The sequence below is a fragment of the Rhopilema esculentum genome, chromosome 5 (genome assembly GCF_057945365.1).
Source record: "Rhopilema esculentum isolate cy_ngs chromosome 5, ASM5794536v1, whole genome shotgun sequence".
Classification (NCBI taxonomy): domain Eukaryota; kingdom Metazoa; phylum Cnidaria; class Scyphozoa; order Rhizostomeae; family Rhizostomatidae; genus Rhopilema; species Rhopilema esculentum.
In genome coordinates, this window is record NC_142819.1 from 6,162,499 (window position 1) to 6,185,968 (window position 23,470).

Sequence of the window (23,470 nt, forward strand, 5' to 3'; positions counted from 1 at the left end):
GCCAGTATATGCTTGGTTGGGCGAATTCCTTACTTGGCATTGTGAATTGGCCCTTTATTATGGTATTAATTTTCCATGAATGAGCAATTTCATTTACTCTTTTAGAGTTGTTGAATAGTTCGAATGTTTCCAAATACACAACGGAGAATTTTCAACACAAATGCAAGTACATAGGGTGTGACCATGGGTGTGGTACTTGATGTGGCGGCTGGGGATTTCCTACAGCACATCCCCCTTCCTTACTTGAACTGCGAATAATGTTGATAGCTCATTTAAATAGAAAATTTTACAATTCACTTCATAGATCTGACTACAGCATGAATATGATTTCAGAATTTTGCTCTAAATTTTGGTGTTGTATGTAATTAATTTCCATATCGTGCAAAACTTACATTCAGATAAACTTTTGAAAACGATGCAGCTCTGTCTTCATGAAGTTTGCTAGACAGTTTCTCCCTAAATGCCAATTATTTTACACAAGAAAACACCGAAATAGCAAATTTAGGCCCTTTATTGTTGTCAGTTAACGAATACTGTGTCAGAATAGACGCTTATAAGGTAATTTGGAAATGTATTATATTCCTCACATCTAAATTCATTCTCTTTTATAACTCGCAAAGTATAGTAAAAAATGTATAATTAGATTCAATTATAAAAGGACTGTTTGTTCCCATAATGGTTACTAAAATTAAACACAGTATACTATAGTTTACCAAAGTATACTAGTGCCCTTCGTACATGGCGAAAGCTTTGTTATCTTTATTGCTATATTCTAGACTTTGCTTAATATGTCTATTTTGCGTCAAAAGAAGTACGTAAGTGGAGGTAGCACACTGCACAAATTAATCCTCGTTACATAAATACATATTATACATTTATACATTATATATAAATATAAGTATACATATATTTATGTAACTGATCCTTGCCAAATGTTTGTTTTCGTTGCATTTGAATGTAACACACCATGAAAACTTACTCAAATTAAGGAATCATTTTCATAGAGAAGCAATATTTGAACCTCTTACTTACAGGTCTGATAGACGTTGAAACATAATATCGAAAACCATGACTTATATACATGCATGATAAAATCATAAAATGATAACTTTTCGCTAGCCGTGTTAGTTTTTAACAGATGGCCTATGGCTTGGATAAGAACTAAGCACTCGTCCATTTGAATATCATTCTGGCCAGCCTACTTGATCTCATTTTTAACTCAAACGTTGACCTGTAGGAATCGATGCTCGAGTTTCAAAAGTTATGATGCAATAACTGACCAAAGTTATGATGCCAAAACACTGCTTTTTCACGGACTAAAGAATGACATAAAACTGCAAAATACGTTCATCTCAAGAAGGAACACTGCTGTACTATTCATTTCTGGCCCAGCTTGTTACTTCGCATTATCCCTATCAAACCAACTGCTATGCTTAAAAAAATGGCTGACCCTTGACATGAATAAAAACCACTGGATCACCAAGAGATTGTCGTTTTCACACGGACTTTTGTTCAGTGTTAAACGCGATGAACCTTGGAATCTTAGATAAATTCTGTGTGCACTAACTTTTGATTAAAAGCCACAGAGCCGGCTAGTAGTCAATCGCAATAATCTTCGCTTAAAGCACAACGTCGCGCGAAATGAAGATGAGTGCCAAACTCTTCATCCTTAATATGATTTTAATACTAACTGTGGCTGATTGTCGTAAATTCAAGATAAGGCGGTTACCATCTGGTAGTCTCTTGCCCTCAATGCAGTACCCTGGCGTTCAAAGGTATATCGGTATATTCGGGATCAAAATAGTTTCGCGACAACCTGTCTGTGATAATAGCCTCCAACACGCAGCTAATATACTGGCTCAATTGATCGATTGCGATGAAGACGGTGCACCGGACGATACTACCGTTGTAACAAACCTGAGACAACTAAAGGCAACACTTATTCTATCTCAAGACGGTGGTAAGTAGATATAAGTTTTTTCAAAGCTTTATTACTTACTAGGATACCCAATGTCGATACTTCAAGATCATTAGCACAAATAAAAGCTGGCTTTTTAGTAGGATTTTACGCCGCAGAGATCTGATTCTTGGAAATTGGTAATTTCAGAGTTTTGATTACTAATCATGCTTAGATTTTTCAGCTTCTTGTCAAATTTGTTTTACTTTTTGACGAAATTTCAGGAATTAGTTTAACATCGATACCACGTGGGCTAACAGGTTTGAAGTTTCTTGCTGGAAAGAACATTGTCTGGCAAGATCTTACTAGGGCTTATATCCTAAGTGTAGCCTAAAATTCTTTGTCCAGAATCATCGATGAGACAAATAGATAAAGCGTTTGGTACGCGATACAACACATGAAATATTTAGATTTGGCAATAATTACAAAGTGGCAGAAATATGGCAAGAAGCGCGTATCAGACACGAGAGAGAACTAATTACAAGGCTTGTGAATGAAAGATAAAGATGCAATGCTTTGATAACGAATGAAATGGAATATGAGATTCCCAAAAACTAATTTTTACAAGAAGTATCTTCCGCGCTTCTGAAATGACCATTTTCGCAACAAAGGATGATAAACATTACTTAAGATTCAGAAAAGGTCCTAAGGCACTCGTCAAATCTACAAGAATAAACATCAATGGACATGAAATTTTTTTCGATAATCAGTGTGGGTCAACATTGTGCGTTTTATACCTCTGATGTAATTGGCGTGACTTAAAAAGGAATTGGCGTGACACCAATATTAGAGAAAAAGTGGATCAGTATAAGAGAGAGAAGAAGGGAACGGATAACTTGAAAAACATAGGAATAGTCTAGAAGATTAGTCTAGTAGTGAAAAAAAAAGACTGTGATGTATTTGCTAGGGATAAATATTGCTTTGTAAGAAAGAAAATACCTTGGCGACCTTCGTTAAGTCTTGAGGTAAAGATGCTTTAGTGTTGCTTTATTTGGTAAAAGTGTTTGCCTTAGGGCCAACATGTCGCATACCTGTTAAATGATATAGTGGGGCTTCTACATCATTGTACATGTCCAAGAGTAAGCACTATACTTATCCGCCATACCAAGTTATGTCTAAAGGCACAGTATACGAGTGATATCATAAAAGTGAATACGCTTAAAATCGATCACCCCTTCTACCATTTAAACAAGTTTCAACCGTTATGAATTCAGGCTCGTACGTTAACTGTAAAAAATTACTCGGGCAGAAAACGCAACATGTAGCGGCACATTGTGTGTTGAAGAGGTTACCCTGTATAAATATTATTATCAATATTATCATAAGTGAACAAAAGACCCTATCCCTAAACTGACAAAATTTATCTATTGAATCGTACAAAAATTACATTATGTTGTATTTTAATTTACTGTAGTTTCGCAACACCACTCCATAACATACCATACGACACCATACCATACCACATCACACCACACCACACCACACCACGCCATCAACTGCCTGACTACACTACAATATACAACATATTTTGTTCAGCAATTTTTCACCAACATGAAATTGTTTAGCTTGTGATAAAAAGAAAATAGGCGCTGCTTGGCGGCTAGGCTCTTTAGAAGGCGTTCAAAAAAGATAGAAAGAGGAAGCAAAAATTAGAACATAGAATCTTACAGAGCTCACTACACAACTTTCAGAGTTGCTTATTAAACATAGATAAAAGTTCAGTTCCTAAGATCCACCATAAAGTCAAAGATTTATAAAATATTTATTTCATTTCAGTGAAAGAAGAACCAAAAAATGAATCAGATAGTCACAAAATAGTCATCAAAAAATGTAAATCTCAAGAAAACCAACGAATTATATTGACATCTATGCTGAGATACTTGACTATATTTGGAATCATTCCTGCCTACCAAGGGACACTTGGAGCGCAGAGGCAATCGTTCTTACGACAAAATTTGAACATAATTGTTGGTGATTGCGGCTATGCATTTGATGGCACGTTGAAATGGCCTCAGTGCACTGGACATGTTTTCTACAACGAGACTTCGTGTGACATGCAGTGTATGGCAAGAGAATATCTTATCGAATTAATTAAAACAATTCTTGGGCTAGCGCCGATAAGCTCTGAAGAAGGCAAAGGATTCTGGGATATTCGCAATAAGACCGACTTAATGTTGTATGATTCACGAGGATACAGTTTGATAAAACAGGTTCTTCCATGGCTGCCCAAGAAGAAACCGAATGGTAACTATAAACCGGGACGATACGGCTTCAAAATGGCTTGGTACAATGGTATTCCAATAAAAGACAAAAAGAAGAATAGTTCGTGGAGAAACATAAAAAGACAATTAATAGAGATAGCCGTGTCTTAGAACATTTTACAAATAGCTTTCATCTTAATAAAAATTTTTCCAATTTAAGATATAAGACTGAGGGTAAACAAAGTAGAACAGAAAAACATAGATAGGTAAGAAAAAACTAAGAGGACATTAATACGCTACTGAATGTACTTTTGGCAAGAAATATGTCAACACTTTTCTAAAAATTGTTTGTCATTTGTGTTAATAGTTTATATGCAAGATTTATTTTAATGAATGCAGTTCATTTCAGAAGAAGCAGGAATTACAGATTTGAAACCGGTATGTAAAAGCGTTCAAGTTGTGTTGTAGAGAGCAGTAGTGAGGAAGACCGTAAAGAAATAATGCTGTCAAAGTCATACAAAAACATGGCAGAAAAAACGGTATAAAACAACATAGAGGTAATAACAGCAATATAACAGTTTTTAGATTAGATGTTATATGTTTGAAGTTTGTTTGCTGGCAGCAATAGAGAGTAAAAAGCTTTTCATTTTCATGCTAGTATCTTCTGCAGACATATGACACGACAATTTGCAGCGTTTCATCTGATGCAAGAGATGCAGATGGTGAAAGCTGGACAAACATACAGCATTGAGAGGCCATAAATTTGACATTGATAAATGTAAACACACAATGTCCTAAAGCATCTATAACGTGTATCGTTTTTGTTCGAAATGAGGTATTTTGGACACTTGTTGGACACTTGTTGATGATTATGAATCCCCCTTCCACAAAAAGAAATGAGTGAGTAACAATTTGCTGAGTTTACAAAAACATTAGGCTGACATAATTTTTAGGCCGTTGCTATGGCTGATGCATATGATTTTTTGGAAGTAGCAGCGAAAACGCAAATCGACAAAATTATCTTGCAAAAATCTTTATCCTCTCATTAATTCGATAGATGTAATTATGATATTGAATTTGAAATTAATGAAAAATATAAATACTACATTCATTATACTCATGATTTGGTCCAAACTACTGATGATTCAGCTATTTGTCCACTTTCAACTGCTTCCCCAAAAACTCCCTAAAATCGAGATACCAAATCATTTTTATCAAGTCATGTCAATTAAAGTCATGTTAAAACCATCATCACTCAATTAGGCTATAGATATTTTCAATTAATAATACTGAGAAAAGACTTGTATTGAATTGAGAAACAAGCAGCAAAGGGGATTGGAAACACTTTGATAAATAGGAAAAAAGTTCAAGACATAAAAAAATCGTCAATGATTCCATTTTTCAGCCATTGTTATGCACCAGAAACCTATGTTACCATTGCTATGTAACTTTAATTGACTGCTATCCACAAAATTTAATTGATAAAAAAAACTAAAGCAATTTCTTTGCATTTAACCTACCAGTTATGAACCATCAGCTTCTGCACAGCTAGAAGTGCCTCGTATCTGACGGCAGGTTCTTCATGTGTCATTCTTAGCATGATTAGTTCCTTACCTCCCAGGCCATCGAAGACTCTGCAAAGTAACAAACAGCTGATATGAAGAATGAGATTTTGATAATCTTTTTGGCTCTGACTGGCTATACTACAGTTAACTACTCATCAATGTAAACTAAACATGAATTTTATTCTAGTGAAAATAAAATTGAGCACAAAAGGAGACAAACTGCTTTTAACAGCAAATACAGTCCTTTTCCCTTCATTGCTCAAAGTCTGATGCATACGGGAATCCAGAATGAGGGAAACCTTAAGAAAAGGTTCAACACATTCTCCGTTGCAGCTTTTGTTTTCCACGCCCACTTCAGAGGCCAATCATTGCCCACTGTCTATAAGCAATCTTTTCGAACTCAGACCTAACGAATTAGAATCACTCCCAAGGAATTTAAGAAGAATTTACAAGCACTCCATGCCTTCTCTAGAAATTAAGTCAGTGGAATTTACAAGAAGAATGAAGTCTCTCAGCTTTTTTTCTATTCCAATTTTTTTGCTTTTGGTTCATTGTTCAGTTTTACAATCATCACATTTGTGTCTCATATTTTATTTTATAAATGTTGTAAAAATGATCCTTGTTAATTATTTAACCCCAGAATTAACTCCCCACCGTCCTCGAGGGTCCTTCCTATAATTAACAAGCGTACAGTTCATCTTTCATTTTATCAACCACAACTGATCATATTTGAAAAACCAACTTTTTATCTGATCAATTCTTTAACAGAGTGGATTCAAGAACAAAGTTTTTGGCAAGAGACACTAAATAAGCTTTAACGACCTCCCAACAAGAATTTTACCTAATCATTGGCACCTTAAGTCGAGCAATGATTATTGGTGTTACGTTGCAAAAGGAACATCTTCTTTGGAGGTCTCATTAATCCCAAATGACATATCTTGAAAAGATAATGCAGCCAACGAATGAATGATGTTGGCAGAAGGTTGATATCATCATAATCTTAAGCAGAAATGATGTATTTATAATCGGTCTGACATCTTTCAGTCCAGGTGAGTAGATTATTATCTTACTGTTATACTAAATACAGTTCCTGTTTTCTCTGATAAAAGCACAATAGCAGAGCCGGGTCCGCTTTGGCAACACTTTGAACTAAATGACAAATTGTCCAAATACGTTAACAAAGAAATTGCCATGCTAATAGAAACAGTAGAATAATCTTCAAGATCGAGCGAGGATAGCACATGCACAAGTATCTAGAAGATAACTTTAAGAACACACAGACTTGGGGAATGAAGTACAAGAAACAAATCGAGAGGTTACTTGGGACAACTATTAATAATGTTTCATGGATTGTCTAAAGATGACTTAATAATAAGAAAATGAGCTAATCTCTTCAACAAACAATGCAATCGAGATTTTCCAGCTGAAAACTGATTTACAGAGTCATAAAGTCATGAGCCAAGTTTATGCAACAGCAAGATATGATTGATTAAAAAAAAGATATTGACATCTTTTTCTTTGAACATATACCCATTGACGGGACCCCTCCTACTAGTCCCGTAAAATTGGGATTTTCGTGTTACAGATGACGTATATGTGAAGATAACGAATCTTTGACGGCGGCTAATATGCGTTTTATTCACAATGAAGGGCATGGTTCGGTCTTTAAACTCGTTACCTACGATTACAGCAGTTCAATATTTAGATGCTGACTATGGGTGTAAGGCAACTTTCGATATAACAGAAAAAAATCACGTTGACTGCAATTAACATTTTCCGCTGAAGAGGAAGAAAACCTTGGGGGCTTTTCGCCCAATGTGCCACGTAAACATACTTGTCATTATAGCAATCCCGTATGTACAGGTCTTATAAAAGTCTACAATACCACAGATTCAAAAGAAAAGACGAATTGGTGCGTGACTCCTACTTGATTTAAATTGTTCAAAAATAACGAAAGGCAAGCCGACAAAAGGGATATAACAGAACAGTAAAAAACATATAAGACTTTCTAGGTGATGTTCCTACTTACGGTTTGCCCCTTGGATAAAGTCGAACAAATTCCCCCAAGTCATGACAGGCGACTGCCAGAATAACAGGATCTTTTGCCGTCTCCAGCAGCCTGACTAATATTCTGTCCAGAAAGAAAAAATAAACTGTTTTAATAAACTGTAGAGAGATACTTACCGGATCTTAAAGGGCTAAAATGACCGCACATTACAAAAATATCAAAACGAAAGACTCTTGTAAGTAAGTAATTGATTTCATTTATCTACGATTTTCCAAAAAAATCAGGCGGGATGCGTTGATAGAAGCATCATAAAAGTAGTCCTGTGAAGTGCAAATGACTTAGCGAAGTTTTTCTCAATGTTGACTGAGATATCTGTGAAGACTCAGAAAGAATTACCAGGGATTAACGGAAAACGGTCTGTACAAACATATATCGTTGCTCTAATCTAGAGGTTTTTCGGGATCTTTAGCGGCTTTCGATAAGCATTTAACCCTAATTTCCAGCTGATCTTCTTGATACCCATGATTTAGAGCGTTCTAATTTCGTGCCGAGGGGCACATCTTAAGCTTGTAGCACATATAGGAAGATAATGTTGCAATTTCTCAATCAAACTGTCTGTTATTCAAGAGAAGGCATACGCTACAAGAAATACCATTCACAAAAACAACAACCTGCACTCAGGGAGAAAAGGGGGCAAAGTGCCTTAAAACAAGCAAAACAATAGCAAAAAAAATGAAAATTGGTGAAGACATGTGGGAACTGCCCCATCTGCCCCCACAGTGCAGGCTTCCTTTGCAACAGGCCTCGGATTTTCCTTTTCCTTGAAAAGTTATGACTAGACTTTATAAATATGCTGCTGGATCTTACAACTGTATAAACAGATTCAACTTTACAGCTTTGTCTATTTTTTTAGCACCAGTGCACTTCTTTTGGAGTGAAAAGCTTTGAACAGTTAGTACAGTAGACTCTGCTAATAAACATACAGAATGTTTCTTGAAAAGTTGTGACCTAAAATGGCGTGTGATTTTCAACACAGCTAAAATGATAATTTTTTTATATTTGGGATAAAATGCTATGCTACTGTAACCAGCATTATGATTTTAAAAGGAATGAATATATGCGATGTCTACTGTTGAACACTTTCATAATCATGATGCGATTCAAACCCTGTGTGCTGTGGCATTAAAAGAGGGTTAGCTGTGCGTATCTGTGATAATTGTCTTAAAATGATTGTAATCGGATCCTATGGCAAGATGGGCGAGTCTAGGGCAAACAACAATAATCCGATATGAGATGCAACAAGCATAAATAACCTACCGAAGTAACTCATAATTGTTGTCCGTTAATCGGATTGCATTTTCTCTCTGCAAACAGAAATACTACATCATTAAAAAAATAAACATCATTTATATCTTTCCAACTTTCATTCATTCATACTATTGTAGACTAACGAGAAAAAACCTACAAATTCGCTTATAAATTTGTAATAGTAATAATACAAGGAATTTAATAAAGGCAAAGCCTATTAGTAATACTATTTACCAAATTAGCTTGTGTTCCTATTTTGATATTATTTCTCTATATTGAATGGTAGGGATAAAACTTTGCATCCCCTGCAATTACTAACGAGGGTCATTCGTTGTGCATCATTTGCATCCTACCAATCATGCGTTTAAGGGATTGTTTAACAGCTGTGTCTAGGATTTTGGGCGTGTTAAAAAGACAGAAGAAGACTACTTAATAAGTTAATGTCGGGCAGAGGTCAGCATAAAATATGATAAATCAAGTCATGAAAAATTTTAAAACGAAGGGAGTTTCTTCAAAAAAATTAATCAAGCATAACAGAGCATTCACTGCTTAAGTGTAAAGAAGTTAAGTCCATTAGCGAGAGCTTTCCATAGCAATTTAGTGGCCAAGCATATGCTTCATCAGGGGTAATCAAATGCTTGTTGTGACCCCGAGCGAAAACAATTCTTAAATCATGTCTCAAAATCAAGTTCTATGTCGGTCTAGTCCGCTGCGAAGCAGTGCAAGAGAGAGGGAGAGCGGTGGCGCATTGATGATACCCAGCTTTCACAATCTTAAAACGATAACAACGCTGTTTTCTATTCCTGCCTTTCTGCTTTAATGTTGATTATATCATGATGGATGAGAAAAGGTGTTTGCCACTCGTGATTTTCACAAGCAACTATGAAGACTTAAGATTAAGAAATATTGTAATAAGAGGGAGTGAGGAATTGAATTATATTTCTAAATTTTGCATGGTTATCCCAGCAATTAAGTCACAGGTTACACAGATGAAAAAAATAATGAATAACTTCAAATAAAATAAAAGCGAAATCGTGGATAGTGGGCCTAATTCATTTCATATTGATTCGTCTTTTATCAAAAGTCCTTCAACGATGGTACAACCATAGGAACACCTTAAACTGTTACGTAACTAATTGGTTTTTCAATAAGCCGAAATCAATTTAGATTAAAGAAGATGAAAAGTTGGTAGACAAAGACTCAAAACTGATCGAGCTGGAAAACTACAATTTGTTATGTGTTTTTCTGAATGTGGAAAAAATGAAAGAGTCTGCTTAATGATGAGACAGGTAGAAGGAAGCGAGAATCTATCTGAAAAAAATCTATAGAGAAGCTAACACAACATAAACCTCTTTCCTAAAAACTTTTATGAAAACTTTTACTTAATTTAGGATGATTTACTTCAAAATGCTCAAACACAAAAAAACAATATCATACCCAGAATTTATCAGACTTATGCACAGGACTCCATTCAAGCCGGCCAGATTTGACCTCTGCGACATACTCGTCAAACGTACTGCAAGCAAAATAAATAGATCGTTACATTTGTTAAAAACTATAAACAAAGTGCAATAAACAACTCAAATGCAAAAATATATGTGTAAGCCGCTGTAATAAGATCAATTTGGCTTTGTTATGCTCTTTTGGAAACGTGTTTAATACCTGCTTCAAGATCCATGCTGCAAAAGGGCGGTTCATATCAAGCTAATAATAAAAACGAAAGACCTCAATAATCACTAGACAAGACGTCTTTATCCTTCGACCAATAACTTTTCCTAGGGACAAAATTGCAAATCTCGATGTTTCACAATTGTTTGGTTTTTTCTGCCAAACTACTTACTATATGAGAAAAAAATCAGCTATTTTCATGTGACTAATGTAATTTTCATCGAGATCAGATATATCAATATAGACCTGATCGAAATTTGTTTACATCGATTTGAAGTAATGAAGAGATAAAAATTAATAAAGCACCGAATATGTGAAGATTTACAGATTTTGATCAGGTACCCACTCGTTACATAGTGACGATATGTTTAAAAAAAGTTCATTCAAAACATATAGAATGTTACATAGCGCAAGTTATAAAACAGAAAAGTTGCATAATCATAAAAGCCTCCGTTCTGTTCAACCAATTGCTTTTAAGTTTTAGGAGCTGTATGATGTCAGTATTCCCTCTGTCGATGGAAACCGAGGGGTATTGAAATATACCTTTGCCAAATGAAATTCCTATCAAAGTTAATTTCAAACTGAATATCAACACATAGGGTTGAATAGTGGTTTCTGGATCACCAGCAACTGTCACACTAAACTTCAAACTAACAGCAGCTGGTCTTTGTTGGATACAAAAAACTGAACAGAAACAGAAATTGGCGCAAAGTTCGTCTTCAGAGAGTTTGGATTCAAATCAAAGCTCATCTTTCTAATGTTATCATCTTAAGAAAGATAGACTTCTGAATAAAAGGGTTAAGAGGGTGGAAAAAAGATGTTTAAGTTTCACGAAACCTTTATCTTCTTTCTTATGTTTAATGGCCCCGGGGTAGACATAGTACTTTGCTCTCCGGGGTAACGTCCGTAGTAGAGTTGTAGAGTAATTTCTTGTATGTAGAGTATTTTGTGATATGTACTTGTAAAATTTGTATTGGGTTATAAAAAAAGAAAGATGTTTCAAACAGAATGCGAAAACGCCTCAACCTTTCTCCAGCTGAAATTTTGCCCTCTTCACCTTCCTCAAAATTTTCTGTATATTTTTTCTGCCTATTGCCCATTTCTGTATATTTTTTGTACAGTAGTTTCACAGAAATGGAGATTAAGGTAAAATCTTCCATGGTTTTGTAGTTATGCATTGGCCTTTCTCAAAATTACTGTATCTTTGGATAATTTTACTCCGGCTCACAGCAGTGGAACCATAATTTTTTCCAGACTCTATGTCAATATTCATAAAACATTCATGGCTCTCATTGAAAACACGAATTGATGGATGTTTAAGGTAAAAAGCATTGTCCAATATATGGCAAAAATAGCTTATTGTAATCATAAGAAAAGGCGTTATAAATCGTGACCTACAACGTATGTTGAAAGAATAATTAAGTATTAGTAAAGCTCCCTGGAAAGTTTAGACAGATTGGACCATATCCATCACAGGTAGATATCATATTTTACCACATGTCGTAATCTTTGGTCTAACAAAGCGCCAACAATAATTGATATCGTTCACCATCCCTTGATTCTCTATTAGCTAGTAATCAATTTACCAAAAAAAACCTTTTTTGTTTGTGTCATGCCTGAGCATATTCAAATTGTGCTTAAAACAATGTCAGATATTACAAGGCAAGAACTGGGCAATGTAAATAATGCCATGTTTACTGCCAACATAATTCGATCAAGAGACATAGGAACGGGGTGGAAGGGGCACTGGAGGACGTGCTTTTCCCAGAATTCTGCAGTAGACAAAAAGGTGCCCTTCTCAGAAAGTGCCCTCTTATTCTGATTTTTCTCTAAAATAACGAGTACAAGTAGACTGTAGGCATAACGGTCTTTCAGGTCAACACTTCCCTTTGGGCGATTTCAGTTTTGAAAATTACCTTTTCAGCTGTTTATCCCATCTGCATCAAGTGCCCTCCTAGTAAAAAAGTGTCCTCAAAGTGTCTTGTCCCCCTCCCAAAGTTTAAGATGTTTTCTACGGCCTTACTTTGATCCATGACAACATACAATCACTGCCAAAATTACTTGGAACACCCAGCACTTTGAGCTGTGACTTCCGTCCCTCTTTCCCCCTAAAACAATGTTGAAAGTATAGAAAGATATCATACAAGGCACACGAAAAAGCGTACTCCATAATCCCTTCCTTTTTCCTATAGTAAATCAACATTGTTCTTTAGGGGAGAGAGGGGTGGCTGAATTTGCCTTTGAAAACTGACGTAAGTGTTCCATGATTTTTGGCAGTGATTGTAGGCAAACACATTGGAAAATTTTATTCACCATCCAGATTTTACGCACGCCTTTTAAAGCTTCTGCTTTATGCGTCACTGTTCGAAAGGGGGAAGGTGCTAAATTTTTTTGAAACAAAATACTTTGAAATTTTAAACAGTTGGATTCAACAAAACATGACCACGATTGGTACATGTTGCAGGGTGTTTTTGGACTCAAAGATGACTGTCATTTATCGTATGTCTACCGAGAAAACCTCATCGATGCAGCCGTAAACCTAGTTGCAATTATCGTAATATGTGGTGCAGTGTATTAACAAGGTTAAAAGTCAATTGGAGAAGTCAAACCAATAAGAGAAAGATGGAAGATTAAAAAACATTGAACTCATTAACCTCAGATCTTGTACCCCATCATTCAGCTTTTCAAGTAAAAAGTCAACATCTTCCTTGATATCCTCGTCGTCCCAGTTCTTGCTACTCATGACCGTGATCAACTTGTAAACAAAGCAAACACATTAAAGTTATCGAATAAATACCTTTAATGGTAAAAAAGCATTATCTTACTCAATGATGGTAGTATAGTACACAGTTAATTACAGATCGGTGTTCTCAAATGTTTTTCAAATAAGAGTTTCTTAAATGGGAACACTCTTCAGTGGACCATTAAGAAGAAAGCATAAATCGGCCTAATTACGAGTTTAGCAGTCTTTTTAAGAGTACCAAGATTGGTAGCAGTGCTGTTGTCAAAATGCTACGCACTGCTCGTGGCACTAAAAGCATAGGCGATTGAGGATTAGAGTATCTAGATATAAATTTGTTTTTAATGGAACGTTTAGCCTTTAGCGAGCATGTTATTCTCGAAGACATTCAGTATCATTCTGCAGAAGTTTGTCTAAGAATCTTACCGGTAGCAATTTGCAATGAATCATTGACACAGAGGCCAACTTTGGCTGCCCTGGTTTTTGAAGTAGATTCTGGAAATAGATAAAAAAGCCAATCGTTATAATTGGATACATCTTTAATTAAGTAAAAATCATCAGCGAATCAGTGACGCAAACACTTGAAGCGATAAATAGGCAGTGTGGTTCTACTCCGTTTCATCTATTACATCTATGTGAAGTTTTCTAGTTACTGGAAAACTGCAGACAAAAAATGAAAGCAGGCATGTATTTGGGATTATAATATTGCATATACTGTGGGTAATTTTTCGACAAGAATGGATGTGCTTTGAGAGTATGTTTTAATCTACCATTTCCAGTATATCTGTTACCTGAAGACCTTAAAACTGTACCACAAACTGCAGAGCATTTGCAATTAGCCTGCCTTTGTTTAAAAGAGATCTATCAAAATAGTAAAGAATGAAACTAAACGATCGCTTAATGAGCGATTAAGATATATTGAAAATCTTTGATTATTACAATAAAAAATTAAAAGCAGTGATTTTCTAAGAGCTTATAACTTATAACTGATAGCTTATAACTGAATTTTTGTTTTGATGTATATTTTATCTTCTCGTTTTTTTGATCTTTTGGAGTTCTTGTTGCTTAAAGGATTTCAGAACAGTAAACTATTGTTAGCAGCCGAGCTTTGAACACAAACCAGAACAGCTGTAGACACCTTCTCTTGCAAACAAATACCGGAATTTTATACTGCTTAAGAAGCTAAGTGATATCCTGAAACACCAAATGGGAATTGGTAGGGATAAACTGACATTAACTAATTCTGATTTCTATCGTTGACATGAGAGATAATATAGATCTTTCTGCTATAAAATTGTATACGCTGTGATCAAATAGCAATACAATGAAACTTGAGCTATGATGAATTATCGCCATTGTAAAGTTAGTCCGTAAAGGTAGACCATGTGATTATATTGTCGATACTGGATCTTGATACGAAGGACAACTGTGCCAGGGCACTTGATACGAAGGTGAATATTTAATAGTTATCGTATTCATATTAATCCAAAGCGATCAAAGCGACTTAGGGCTGCCTTTAATGGGCTGAAAATGTTTAATACGGAAAGCTGTGCAATTATACATAGTTATTATACGTAACCGGTAGCAAACACACCACTAAAATTAGTTATACGAGATCATAATGTCAATGGACATTGAAATATGATCCAGGCCCACAAAAAGCAAAGAAGGGATCTGGTTAATTTCTTTTCTATAGGCTCAAAATTCTTATAAGAGCAATAAATCGGAAATCAATCAACTGGCACGTCGTCCTATTCTGAAAACAATCATAAAAGTCGCCGATTATATGAGAGAGACTTCACAATCTTAGAAATATTGTATTTTCTTAGGCAAATTTTCCTTGGTAATCTTACTGGTAAAACCGTCCCAGTAGAAATTTTTTCTACTTTTACCATGGAAAATACTTTAAAATGTTATGGCTTCATAAGCAATTGAAAAACTGTGCCTTTCATTACGACAAAAGATTTTAAAAGAAGTACAAATGGTAGCAATTTGTCGAATCATACAAGGGTATCATTGAAGCAAAAACCTGGTTCCTTAGGGGCCCTCCGAATCCACATAAACCCCAACGATCTGAAAGACCCTTCAAATGTCCTCAGAGATCCTCACAAACACACATGAACCCCATTAGACCATCATAGACCATGAAATAAACTAGAAGTGTGCAGTTATCCTTCTCCTAGCCACTAAAGCTGAAAATCAAAACAATCATGAAAGAATGAGATCAACAAAACATCCTACCCTGAGTGTCGCCAGAACAATCCTTGTAACTTTTTCTTTCTGTGAATTCCGTAAGATGTCTGCCAGAACTGGGATTACGTTGTTGCTAAGAGGTAAGTTCCATTACTGAAATTGTCTATCGAATTTTATCGAATACACCCCTAAGAAATCACCGAGGAAACAAAAAAACATGCATACTAAGATAAATTCCTGCTGCCGTGCAGGTCGAGGTAATATCAAATTCAATTTCAATATTAACTGTTATTATCTGCTTTATTCCTGCTCACTTAGTATCTATGAATCCTATTTCAGATTCCTAGAATTCGGCGAGGAACCTATTTATAACGAAGCTTTCTTTTTATCAAATAGTTTTTCAGTTCCGTTACCCAGGTGGAGCATAAGGACCGATTAGAATCTCTTATAGTATTGAAATTAGTTTTATACCTCGTATTCAGCAACAAAATTCATAGGACTTTACATGACCCAACATATTAGTATTTATAGCAAACTGGATGCCGATGCTGCATGAAATGCTTCTGAGCCAGCAAAAAAACAAATATCACTAAAGCCAAAATGGGACATGAATCTTTAAAGGCATTGAGTCGTGGTAAATAGGCCTTCTCTATAGGGGGTGATTTGGTTTCGGCGTGAACGATGCTGTTTCGTGTGATATTAGCATCCGTTGTTGACAATTTGCTATTCATGAAACGAGGTGAGTTCATGTGACTAGTTCAAGGTCAACCAATAGCATCGCAGTCATGAAAATCATGACTCAGCGGGTTTTGGCACTTAGGGAATACCCAATCCATTTTATCATGACTCGATGCCTTTAAATTTACAAATACAAACACAGGGATTATAAAGCAAACACCAATGCAACTTGTTTTCCCAAGAAAATAAAAAAGTAACGACATATCCTGCAAAGTGTTACTAGAAATGCAGCATATTAGCCCAATTTGAAAACCAACAGAAAAAGTGTGTGCAAAACTTTCATACGACAAAAAAAACTCGACTGTCTTGTTTTTGCTAAAAAACTCACTCAACGATTTGGTCTGCAACTTCAGCACAGAAGCTTAGCATCCAGAGCGAAAATATCAGTTGATATTGCAACTGAAATCCAACATTACTTAGGAGAACAGACACAATGCTAAAAACGAGAATAAAACATATTGATTATGACATGTTTTAGAAAAGAGCTTAAAATGTAATCAGCAAAGAAAATCAAGAATGTGAACATTTGAGCCTAGTCACTGAAATTTTTAGAATGTGCGACAAATTTGTGTGTAGGTGTTTATGCAAAGGGGTTTAATACATCAGGTAGCAATTCCGTCGCCAACTCTAAAAAGTAATGTTATAAACCTGCTGACCAACCCTCATAAACACCTATAACCAAATACTTCAAAACAAACCTTTTGAGCAGCTGGAATTGTATGAAAAGATGGAGTTACTTTAAAGCACATTATATCATAATTTGCTTTAAAATAATTCCAGATTTCAATACAAGAGTTCGAGGTCAATGAAATGTATCTAGTAAATATTCTAATCGATTATATTTTTTCATGGGAAATACTATTCTCAGTTATTACAAACCCAGAAATGATCAAAAATGCTATATTCAACATTAAAAATGATCAGCCAAAAAAAGAGGGTCATCTTAAGTGTATTACCCATTGATTCCGTTGACTTTAACAAAAGGCATTCGGTATTCTTCAACTCGCATCATCCATTGTAAGCATTCAGCAACATTCTGCAAATACTCATTACCCTAAAAATAAAATTAAAGAAGCAATTGTGTTATAAGTATTGTAATCTTAAGCAAAAATAGGGAAAACAGTTGACAAGCAAATAAACAGCATCATCTAAAGTAAAATTTGTTATTTCAGGTTGTGATTCTATAATTCAAACTTTTATCGAATTTCATACTTTTGAACGAAAGCTTGTTATCTCCAACATTATACATACTGGGTATCTAAGTGCTTTCTTTTTTATCCTTCTGGCGCCTTTCTAGCTTCACCAGCTATCTTTCCAGTAATTTTTTCAAGTATACCCACCTGTCCACAATGGTTGCAGGTTGTTTACAAATGCCATGGGAGCATGACTGATCTTCAAATTTTTGCTTGAAAAAGCTAATTTTGCATTTCCCTCTGACGTAAACTTAATTCCAATCATGGTCTCTTCTAGATTTAGGCCCTCCCCCAAAGTAAGCCCTCCAAAAACGCCCTTTGAACCCTTATTGCATACTATGGAATTTTATGGTATGTTACAATTGCCAAAATCAGAGCATACAACGCCAGAACTAGATTGAAAAATCTAAGGTCAGAAATTTTTTCACCAAAAAATTGTTTGCAAATCTGATTAAAGCTTACTGGAACAGCAAGTTGTCCCTTCAGCCAAGATAGATACAGATTTAGGTCATCATTTGGACATTTAAATTTGCTCCAACATGCAAGTTTGGCAAAGATTCTTGATGCCTAAAATAAAAATGGCTTTGAAAAGAAAGCTTTGAGATTGAAATATACATAACAGGAACACTGCAAGAAATAATCTAAAAATTATTATGATGTTGTGAAGCACCCTTCGTTTCTAAATTCATCAAAAACTTTGAATCATAACCCTAAAATTTCTTGGGATAAAGCAAACTGCTATCAGCAAGGTATTTATTAATTCCTGTATCTAAACTATGGTTAAAAGAACTAAAATAATGTATCCTTGAGAACTCTCCAACGATCCTTGATCCGATCCAACAATCCTTGTTAGGTATGAGTTTTTCTATAAGTATGAGCACACAGGACTAGGTATGAGTTCTTCCTCAAGTAGACTTGTTCTAAATCTGGTCTCTTTCGCATTTTATTTTGAAATAATCTTTTAACATAAATGCTAGAAAACGAAGTCAGTGAATTTTCTAAAATCAACAACACCTCTGTGGCATAAAAACAAGAGAAAAAAACATTTATTACTATTAACTTCCAGTACATTATATTTTACTCGGTCAAAGGAAATGTATTTTTATGCTGTTTTTATAGCTGCTTTGAGAAAGAATCATGTTGCTAAACATTTATCCAACCCCAGCAATGGTTCCATTGAAATCTTCATCAGTAGAAAGAAATTTCAATTTTATTATAAGATGCTACTTTAACAAGACGCTTCTTTTTAAAGTAATCTTACTTGAAACTCGTTAAGACAAAGATGAGACTTTCATCCAATTTAAGGCTTTCTGACATATATTTTTCTATCAAGCCCCCAATAATCAACCCTATTTGTTTCTCACCATTTGAAGTATCACTGGATTATCTCTGTTTAAAAGGCTGAACAATGGCTTCCATAGATTTACATTGTCCCTGAAGGAAATAAAACACTGTCATTTATCATCTGACATAGGTGTGCATAATAATGAACAGTTTTAGCTCTATAATTACTTCTTGGAAATTCATTAAATAATCAAAAAATTAAAACATCTTTATAGAAAAACAAGAATGATTTCTCTGCCAATTTCTTTGATTTCAGTTCAGTTTTTAAGACAAAAGATGTCATTGAAAGCAACACATTTTTTGATAACAGGAATCGGAAAGGACAGATTAAAAATCTGTTCACTTAATGTTGCATGCCATTGCATGGGTAAATTCATTTAGATAAGCCGAATGCCTCCAATTGCAAATTTTCATATTGCAAGGACTGCTTAACTGTTTGAAGTACATTTTACCTTTTTGCAGCTGCATGAAATTCCTTAACTGTGCTTCTATCATCCTGCATGAAAAATTAATCATGGTCTAAATAAAATAAAAATGTCATCCTTTAACTAGATTTTAGCTCTAAGTCTATTGCAAAGGGAAAAGAAATGTCAAGCTAAAGGGCATAAAATTATTAACAACCTTTTCATGCATTGAAGGAAATTTTTGCAGGCAACATGTACATATTAAGGGAGCTAAAAATGAGTACTCACAGTGATTGTATCATCTGTCATTACCAAAATATATGCTAAAGGATGATCATTTTTGAAATTGCCCCACATAGATATTAATGCTTTGATGCTCTAAAAATGATGAAGGGATATTAATTCATTTGTTTAAAAAGATTATATTGGATCATGCAATGCTTTGGTACAAAGCTACAATTCAATACAAATCAATCAACTGAAAATGTCAAAGCCTTTCAAAACAAAAAGCACTCAAAAACATTGCAAGGCAAGATCATGTATGCATTAGGGGTGTGTACAACCCTGTCCTAATTTTTGTGTTTTCATAAAGCAAATTTTTAAATTTAACTTTAAATATCACTAAACCAAAACAGATTTAATAAAAAGTAGTTTCATACTCATCGTTTTCAAAATGTTTCTGTGATAAAAAAATGATTCTTTGATAAAAAGAAACAGAATAAAATAGATATGGTTTAAATGGAGTGCCAGAGGTTGGTATGTGAGAAGCATGGTATAAGGTCCTGAGATAAGAAAAAACCTTGATGATTAAATAAACAATTAACACAGTATTGCCAAAATTGAAAAGGTAATTAATATTAAGCTATTCAGAAATTCTATACCTTTTCAATATATTTTGAGATCAATTCAGTCCTCTCCTTTCTACTCTTTGCATCAACGTCACCAATAAAGTCCCATTCATCCTTACTTAGCACTCCTGTTTGGTGAAATGTTTGCCAATTTATTTGATACCCTCTGACTTCCACTAATTTTGAATCCAAATGGCTCAATGGAATCCCTAAAATGTAATTGTCCATTAATAGAAGGATTATCTAGAGAAATTGAATAGTAGAAAATATCATTGGTGATGGAATCAAACAGTTTGATTTGGCATACAAAAATTCTAAAATTTCCATCAGATTAAACATCTATCTGTCCAGTTGATTAGCGGCTTGCTACACAAAGAAATAATAAATAGAAATGAGTGCTCACTTCAATAATGGGTTGGCTGTTAATAATGGGTTGGCTTTCTGGCACACAAAATCTCAAACATTATAAAATGGAAAATTCACAATGGACAGTGGCTATTATAGAAAATTATTTACAATAACATCATAATGAACTTTGATTGCGTTTTTAAATTAAGACCTCTGTTTAAAAATGAGGTTACCAACAGCTTTTTGGGAGCAAGCAGATAAGTATACACAGACATGGTATTCACCAACAAAAGTGGAAAGGAACAAATACAAAGCAGTGTAAATGAGAGCTTAATTTGTAAGGTGTGAGGAAACAATTTACGTCTTGAGGATTATGATGAACACAAGGAAAAAATAATTTGAAACAATTCTTAGGTGATTAAACCATAAAGTGAAATAAGAAATTTTTCATTTTCTTAAAGCTACTACATCTACAACTGATAACAAGTTATAACCAACATTTTGTAAATGACCAACTGAAGCAAATCAGAGAAACATGAGGAAGTTCAAAATAAGAGTAAGTGGACAGTTTATTACATATCAAGGTTTACCTAAAGTACTAAAGCAAATCAGAGAAATATAGGGAAAACATGGTTTTGTTGTTTCATTTAATTAACTATGCAATAACTTATTAATCAGGCTTTCTCAACATCAAATTGGACATTATGTGGTGAATAACATAAAATGAGGTTGACACTCTAGCTCTAACTTATAAATGAAAAGATTCTTTTATAAAAGAAAAGCACTGCAAGATCAGTTTCTGTTTTGGTGAGACTGGAAAATATAACAAAGATTCCTAAGCCAGATGAAAAACTGTAAACTTTCATCGAACAAGACTTTTCAAAAACATTCTCAGGGGTTATTAGGTAAAAAACCCATTTTAACCTGTACAAGGCACATATATAAAATACATTTTTTGTCTTCATATTTTCTTTTCTTTCGATGAACATGGAAGAAATAAAGGTACTTTTGCAAAAGAGTATATCTTAAAACATTTCCTGCAGAACTTGATTCATGAAAAATTTCTCAGACCGTCCTGCATCAGAGTTGCCAAATGATTATATCCATAACTGTGTGAAACTTAAAGTTCTACTGCAAAGTCTAGACACTTTAGTTCCTACAATAGATGCAACTTTAACTTCAAATTTATGAATGGATCATTTTAATTCTAAGGTTTCGTTTAGAGAATTAGCTAAGCAGCAAACTGTAAGGTTACAAAAATTTCCTCACCTGTCCCAGACTGACCATAGCTGGCAGTGTCACTGTGAACTGGGTATGATATGATATGTTCAGGATATTGCACAGACATGTTTATATTTGGCCAAAATCCTGTAAGAAAGATAAGTCAAAAATTGAAATCAAATAGACAATCTATGAGTTTGCGACATCATAATGAAATTCTATTGTTCCATCATGAGCAAGGTCCAATCTCTCAGGTGGGGCAAACCAGCAAAAAAAATTCATGGTGGATAGAGGCCACTCCTTTACTTTTTTAGCTGTTATACTTCTTTAGAATAGAGAAAAATACTTTTAGAATGAAAATCTGAATCTTGTTGATTAACAATGGACTTTGTTTGAGCTACAGAAGAATTTCCCAATCTCAATGATATAGTCGATCGTTGTATTACATTTATTACATGTTTTGCCCTACTTATGTCATGGTGTCACAATCTCAAAAATGAGTTATGTGGTCTACACCATTGGCTTACCTTTTGTTGCAGGGTTGGCCTTCCTGTTGCTGTTGGCGTGATAATTGTATAAATTTGGTGTAGCAATAGACATTAATATTTGGCCAAACACAGATCAATTTGGCATAGAATAACAAAGGCATAGCAATAATGTAACCCTTGCACTGCAACAAAAAACTTACACCATTGCTGTGGCAACAGGTAGGCCAACTCTACACCAAAAGGTAGGCCAATAGTGGTGTAGACCATGTTTTGTCATAACCCCTCCAAGATGGTCTATTTAAAACATCGAGTTACTTTAACTTTTGATAATAAGGCAACCAACTTCATAGTATCAATAGAAATGATTAAACATTTTATTTACTTCTCAGAGCAGCTATATTTGTTTTGTCTTTGCAAAATCAATTCATTTTTAAAGAAAAACAATAAAAAAGAATACTTTTCACTTCTTTCAAATAGAATTAGCTAAAGTTGTATAAGTCAAGCCCCATGCCAGATTGGTCAAATGGTATGACCATGCAACTGGTAGCTTGAAAATATCATTGGTGCCTATCCTGAATATGAATTGTGCCAATGAATTGTGTTTTATATGTGCATTTTAATCAATTTTTGTGGCAACATGTCTTATTTTTCACTATAATTGCAAGTCTTATGAGACTGCAAGACTGCTTTAAGAGAAAGCAAATGAACAATTTAATAAGCTCTATAGAAAAATTATGAATAGAAAAACTGAGTGAATTTTGACTCAGAGCTCCAGCAGAGAAAGAGGAAAATAGGTACGCCCTACATGGCCTACATAGCTATAATCAAGTGAACATTTGAAAGTTATTTTTGATATATAAAATACACCATTAAACTTTGATCAAGTACATTAAAATATTTTTGTCTCTTGTGCTAGCTAGTTATTCTGTATTTCAACGAATACAAAAAGAACAGAATTGAATTATCTTTTTTCGCCTCAATTTTCTAAAAAAGTTACAGTACGAGAAAGCCACTTATTGTCCACGAAAATTCCTGCTTTGAAGAAATGATCAAGAAAATATGTTAGTGGGAACGATGAAACAGATCATATCATCTAAGCCTTCGGATGTAATTCAAAATCTTTTCTGAACTTACCCACATCTATAACTAGGCCCGTGGATGACCTGCTATGAAAACATTCGAGGTCACGGGGAAAAGGGAAGCTAGTAATTCGTTACGAGGCAAAATAATTCAGCTCAGTTTGATT

At 34.6% G+C, this 23,470-nt stretch overlaps 2 protein-coding genes across 2 annotated transcripts; one reads left to right on the forward strand and one right to left on the reverse strand.

The window, feature by feature from the left end:
* The first annotated feature begins 897 nt into the window (after positions 1 to 897).
* On the forward strand, positions 898 to 4,329 carry LOC135689620 (uncharacterized). The gene is made up of 2 exons (XM_065206916.2): positions 898 to 1,960; positions 3,734 to 4,329. Exons 1-2 carry the CDS (start codon positions 1,642 to 1,644, stop codon positions 4,327 to 4,329), a joined length of 915 nt encoding a protein of 304 aa, XP_065062988.2. The 5' UTR covers positions 898 to 1,641.
* LOC135689616 (V-type proton ATPase subunit H) lies at positions 4,306 to 23,402 on the reverse strand. The gene is made up of 17 exons (XM_065206911.2): positions 23,359 to 23,402; positions 21,785 to 21,883; positions 20,201 to 20,376; positions 19,608 to 19,697; positions 19,368 to 19,411; positions 18,936 to 19,005; positions 18,034 to 18,138; positions 17,335 to 17,432; positions 16,707 to 16,814; positions 15,689 to 15,773; positions 13,874 to 13,942; positions 13,362 to 13,462; positions 10,477 to 10,555; positions 9,049 to 9,095; positions 7,753 to 7,854; positions 5,679 to 5,792; positions 4,306 to 5,344 (listed from the first exon to the last, which is right to left on the reverse strand). Exons 2-17 carry the CDS (start codon positions 21,861 to 21,863, stop codon positions 5,308 to 5,310), a joined length of 1,404 nt encoding a protein of 467 aa, XP_065062983.1. The 5' UTR covers positions 21,864 to 21,883; positions 23,359 to 23,402; the 3' UTR covers positions 4,306 to 5,307.
* Between the last annotated feature and the right edge of the window lie 68 nt (positions 23,403 to 23,470).